General features: G+C 40.9%; 1 protein-coding gene across 24 annotated transcripts in view; it reads right to left on the reverse strand.

Moving 5' to 3' along the window:
• FIP1L1 (factor interacting with PAPOLA and CPSF1) overlaps window positions 1-3,104 on the reverse strand; it is a 79,004-nt gene extending 75,900 nt beyond the window's left edge. For 10 of the 24 annotated variants that reach the window (XM_058722598.1, XM_058722588.1, XM_058722585.1 and 7 more), the window contains exons 1-2: window positions 2,808-3,102; window positions 1,457-1,496 (exon numbers count right to left, since the gene is read on the reverse strand). In XM_058722598.1, the coding sequence (XP_058578581.1) occupies window positions 1,457-1,496; window positions 2,808-2,892 (125 nt within the window). In that variant the 5' untranslated portion in view covers window positions 2,893-3,102. Of the gene's footprint in view, window positions 1-1,456; window positions 1,497-1,599; window positions 1,645-2,807 lie in introns of all 24 variants that reach the window. The other 14 variants (XM_058722594.1, XM_058722580.1, XM_058722591.1 and 11 more) reach the window with 5 other exon arrangements.
• Window positions 3,105-6,000: the final 2,896 nt, after the last annotated feature.

A 6,000-nucleotide genomic window follows, 5' to 3' on the forward strand; every position in this document is an offset into this window, starting at 1 on the left:
ATAACTTTTATAGGCACCAGGAAACCAAAAAATTCATCTGACTCACTTGATTGGAGTGGTGTGGAACTGAACCCACAGTATCTCCAAGGTATAACCCTGCCAGCTTGAAACAGAATTCATATGCCACACAAACCATTCGTTTAAAGCAATCAACGGAATGACTTTTCATATGTTTACAAAATAGTGCAACCATTACAACTACCTAATTCCAGGACATTCTCATCACCCCAAAAAGAAACACTGCGTATATTAATAGTCACTCCCCATTTTCCCGACCTCGGTCCTGCCAACCACTCTATGCATTTACCTATTCTCTACTTTTAATATAAACAGAATCATATAATATGTAGTCCTTGGGGACTGGCTTCTTTAAATTAGCATAATGTTCTCTAGATTCATCCATGTTGTTACAGGTATCAGCACTTCATTTTTCACTGCTATATAGTATTCCACTGTATGAATATACCATGTTTTGTCCATCCATTCATCACTTGATGGGCACTTATATCCATTTTTTGGCTATTATAAATAACGCTATGAACATTCATGTACAAGTTTTTGTGTGGATATGTACCATTTTTCTAAAGCATCTATGTAGAACTGGAATTCTTGGATCATATAGTAACTGTGCTTAGCCTTTTGAGGAACTGCCTGTTCTCCAAAGTAGCGGAACCTTTTTACAGTTCCATACGATCAGTGTATGAGAGTTCCAATTTCTGCATGTCCTCACCAACACCTGTTACTTTCTTTTTGAGTACAGCCATCCTAGCGGGTGTAAAATGGTATTTTCTCTACTTTTTAAACCCAAATAATCTTTCAAAGCTCTTTTTTTTAACCATGCCTTCATTATGGGACATCAAGGCATTGATACTACATTTGATCAGTAATGTAAGCATGTCAACGGACTCCCATGTGTGAGTTGTTTTGAAATTTGGAGAAGTTTCAAGCTGCTTTTATGTGTTCTATACACGATAGTCATGTATTTCTAGTAGTCTAACAAAGGGAATCAATCTTACAACAAATTCATTAAATATCTGACTTTAAATATTTTAAAACATGGAAATGATAACCAAAGTGCACTACACCATCAAAGGTATTGTGAAACTAGTAATTTAAAGGATTCTTTTTTTTATCAAAAACATTTTTTAAAGTTTTTTCTTATTAGTCTAATGGTTATAATCGTATATTCCACTTCTGAACTCACTTAAGAGTACAAAGTACTTAATAGTGAGGAGTATTCAAACCCTTACCTCAAACATTTTGTTGCCTACACTAGCAAATAAACACAGAACTGATTAGGTCCTGAAATAGAAAACTCTAACAGATTCAACGCCTGCGAACTTTAAGTCAGTGTGCTGTAATTAAGCCAAAGACTATGAAATAAATTTGACAATGTGTTGACAGAACCACTGTTACCACACAATCTGCAGAAGTATCGACAACAAGTTCCACTAACCTGGCATTTTCTTCTTCTGGCCTTTCAACTTCATTTTCATCTACCAAAAAAAATACATAAATAAATAAATAAAATTAACAAACAAACCACTCTTAAAGAAACCAGTATTATGAAAATCTGAAGTGATCATCACAAGCACTAACCTAGGTCCTTTGCCAAATCACTGTGCACATGCACGTCCCATGGGCCTATAAGCACATCCAAAGTTAGATCACCTTATAATGACTTAACAAGATATGTCTTTTATGAAAAAAAAAAAAAAAGACTTTACTTTTATAAAAGTAAGCTTAATTTAAGAGGCATTAAAATTTTCTAGATCTTTGTTAAGGAAACCCTACACATTTACATTCCAAAGAATATTACTAATGCTGAATCTTGCCACCAGAGACAATTTTACAGGTTTGTCAAAGCCACAGCATCAAGGAGCTGCATGGTGCTCAAACGTGCACTTTTACTATACTAAAGAATACATATTTTAGGTAAGGAATAAATAATTAACTTTCAAATCTACTTATCATTAACAGACAAGAGACTGTGACTTAATGAAAAGTTAAAAGATAGATGTCAAGTCCCTTTCAAGAGGGGAGTACAAAGTGCACTGAACCTATTTTTGGGAAAAAAGATATACACGAGATAACTGAAAACTATAAGGCTAAGGGACATGAGATACTTCTAATGATGTGGGTTAAAGAGCAGTCTCTTAAAAAAGAAAAACTTCACCTTAATACAGGAGACATTCGGGGTTTTCTTTATGGGCCATAATGTATTCCATCTCTTTCTCTCTCTCTCTCTCTCTCTTTTAATTAATTATTTTTAAAGCACGACTTTCAGACAAGGAGGTACCCTTGCAGGTGCATTCCATACAAACTGACCATCAAGAAACAAGACGTTAGTTTTACAGCATCAACTTTATTTAGCTATTATTACAGAAAGACTGTTTCTGAAAGAAAGGGGCAGGGAGGGCATCCTACAGCCAAGGGGCAAGAACAGACACACCAACAGAGCTCAGAATCGAGATAGAACAGTAGGGGAAAGTGCGCGGAAGCGAGGCGGCCGGTAATCCCCGGCGGGGAGGACCGGGAGACGGGGTCCGGCCCGGTGCCCAGCCCCCGGCCCAGCCCGGCGGCCGCGGGGTGGCTGCGTGATGGGGGCGTGGGCTGGGCGGGAGGAGGCTGGGGGCGGGGAGGCGGGAACGCGCACGCCGCACTCGGCCTAACTCTCAGGCCGGAGGAGGCTCCGTACCAGAGGCCCCAGGGGCGGCATGAGGGGCCCAGGACGCCGGCCGTTGACGGGCCGGGAGGGCAGGCCTGAGAGAACCCGGGAGTGAGAGAAGGGACAGGAAGTTCCGTACCGCCATAGAGCCACTCTTCCTCCTCATCCCCTCCGGTCCCGCCGCTCAGCTCCGACACTAGGCGCTCGACCTCGCCGGCCGACATGGCCGCCCCGAGCACAACTTAAAGGCGGCGATCAACAGCCCCCTCCAACCCCTTCCCAGCCTCGCTGCCCGGGGGCGCGAGAGGGGCGCGAACCCGCCGGCGAGCAAACGAAGAAAGCGCGAGACTCAAATCCAGGAAAGGCGGCCGCGGCGTTCAGCCTGCAAACAAGACGACTCCGGCGGCGATACGCCTGCGCAGGCGCAGCAGCAGCCCCAGCGCGCGGCGTCTTTAGGAGGCTTCGCTTCCGCGGCGCCGGCCACCTGGACCTGGTTGCGCATGCGCGCCGTGGTTGGCCCCGCCCCTGTGGAATCCCGTTTTGCCTTTTTAGCGTGGCCTTCTCCCCTGGCGTCCGGCGTCGGGGAGGTTTCCCCTCCCCCACCCTTTCCTCTGATAAACTGCCTATGCCGGCCAGCGTACTTTTGTTCCCTTGTCCTTTAACGCTTTCTTTCTCAACTTTTTTGGCTGTGTTTTAATCTTATTAAAGGCCTTGTTTCGTTCTTCACATGTTGTATCACTCGACACAGAATTGTTACCTTATCACTCGTTTCTCATTAGAGAGGAAAACAATGCCTACTTTATTGAATATTTAATTTTAACAACAAACGAAAGCCGAGCTCGTGAATGAATAATGCATTCTCTTTGTTAAAATAGAACATTACACATAAGGTCGAAGACCCCCCTCATCCACTACCGTCCTTTGCACAAGTATCCCTCGTTTTCTGTTTGGTGTGAATCCTCGGATTTTCTATATGTTTACTTCACGTGTATTGTTTTGGTGGAAGAACCTGAGATTAACGAATCTTAAAGGGTGCGATACGATACGGTGTATCATTCTGCGGGTTGCTTTTTTTTTTTTTTTTTTTAATGAAGTGTCTCGGAGATCCTTCCCATGTTAGTATACATCAAGCTATATCCATTTTTAAGTGCTTCCCAATATTCCATAGCATGGCTATCACAAAATGTATATAGCTATTTCCCTAGTGGTGTACATTTAGATTGGTTTCAACTTTTCACTTTAACTACCCTCCCTAAAAACACTACAAACGTTTACAAAAGCCTTGTAAATGACTTCTTGCAGAATTTTACAAGTATTTCTCCCAAGATCATAATGTTCAGCTTTTTAGTAAATAATGCCACATCATCAGGCTACTTTGAACACATCTTCTAAGGAGAAGGTCATCTATGATGGGTCGAAATTAGTGTTCTAGTTCTTAACTATAACTACTTAGTTGCATGACCTCAGGTAATTAACCTTTCTTTGCTTCAGTTTTCTCATCTACAAAATGGGAAAGCTGAATTTAATGGTCTCTAAGGTTTCTTTTGGTCCAAAAGTTTTCGAATAGGACACTCAGTTTTCAACAGGAAGTCATTCTAGTTTACAAATCAATCATGGGTTTACTCGCTGTCTGGTCAATAAATATTGTTCTTCATTTAACAATTATTGAATATCTGCTGTTTAAGAACTTGGAAAACAAAAATATGAATAAAGCATAGTCCATGCTCTTAAAATGCTATCAATTTATTAAGAAAGTCAGAAGTGTCTTAATTAGCTCCCCTACAAGGGAAAAAAGATGGATATGCTTTAATAGAAACACAAATGAAATGTTTACATCCCAACAATGCCACACCATCTCCCCTTATTTAAACAAATCATGTGGTTTTAATCTCCCCTTACCTTTGAAGACACAAAGGCTATTCCCAGTCTCCCTTATCTGTTTAGGATAATCCCTTGCAGTCTTCTAAACTCTGTTGAGGTATCAATGTTGAGGTCAACATTGTGATATCTTTCCTGAATCCCACTTTATTTCCTTCCATTTCTTTGTTCTATAAATGTATTTATGGAGGGTCTACCAAGTACCAGAGACTCTTCTAAGCTATGCAGATTCAGCAAGGAGTAAAACAAGGTCCTTCCTCTTGGTGAAGCTTTCATTCTAATGAAGGAAGACAGACAATGAACATATAAATGTACAGCTTTGTCAAGTTGTGATAAGGATTATAAAGAAGACTAAGCAGGATAGGGGGACCTAGAGCAGAGTGATGAAGAGGGATTAGGTGCAATTTTATAATAAGAGATCAGGGAAAGCTATTCTCATAACGTGACATAAGAATAGAGAGCTGAATGGAGGAAAGAAGTAAGCCCTTGTGGACTTCTGGGTGAAGCCCTATCTGACTGAGAGAATAGGAATTGCAAAGGCCCTGAAGCAGAAGTGTGCTTGGTGCATTCAAGGAACCCAAAATGAAATGGAATGGAGGGAGTAAGAAAGAGGATAGAGATGAGATCAGAGTTATTGGAAGGTGGGTAGAGCAGAGCTAATTACACCCTTCTAGACTCTATGCTGCTTCTATGGCATGTGTGTTTCACATCCTATGGTAATTACATCTACCTTCCTAGAACTCTTAACTAGATGAAGTCCTCCCTTAAACAGGGCATCTTCTTACATGCCACTTATTCATGAGATGGTGCCCAGCACTTAGATCTTGGCCTCTACTGACAGTAATGGAATGACAATTTTACAGTCTGCTTGGGAATATCTTAAGGCAGTCACTCATAGTCCTGTCTATTTATTATTCCATGAGTCTATAATGAACTTTGGTGCTTTCATGGAAGAACCAACTGCCTTCTGCCACGGATTGTCTTTCTCCTTTCGGCTACCTAAAATAAGCTTGTCTTTCAAGATGCTACTTAAACTGAACTGAAGAGTTGATGAATAATAACTGAGGCATCAGAATTGCCTTTACAGTGGAGGTAGCATTTCAGCTAAGCTTTGAAAATAAAGATTTTCACAAGCAGAGAAGCCCATAAATCACTAATAACCACTCATAAAAGGCCTCTTCCTTCCTTCCTTTTATACTGAGTTCCTTGCCTGGATAAGCTTCTTTATCTCCCTACTCACCAGCAGAGTTTAAAGATAGGTAATTTGAAGACATGATATAAACTTAAGACCTCTTCAAACTACAAACTACAATACTCTATATGTTCTGATTATATTTGTTTTCCATCTTATTGTGTGTGTCTGTGTATGGGGGTGTGTGTGTGTGTGTGCGTGCAGTTTGTTGGTTCTTAGGAAAAAAAACCCAAAATAACTAAGCATCAGTTTAAATATATCT

The sequence above is a fragment of the Neofelis nebulosa genome, chromosome 3, assembly GCF_028018385.1.
Source record: "Neofelis nebulosa isolate mNeoNeb1 chromosome 3, mNeoNeb1.pri, whole genome shotgun sequence".
Classification (NCBI taxonomy): domain Eukaryota; kingdom Metazoa; phylum Chordata; class Mammalia; order Carnivora; family Felidae; genus Neofelis; species Neofelis nebulosa.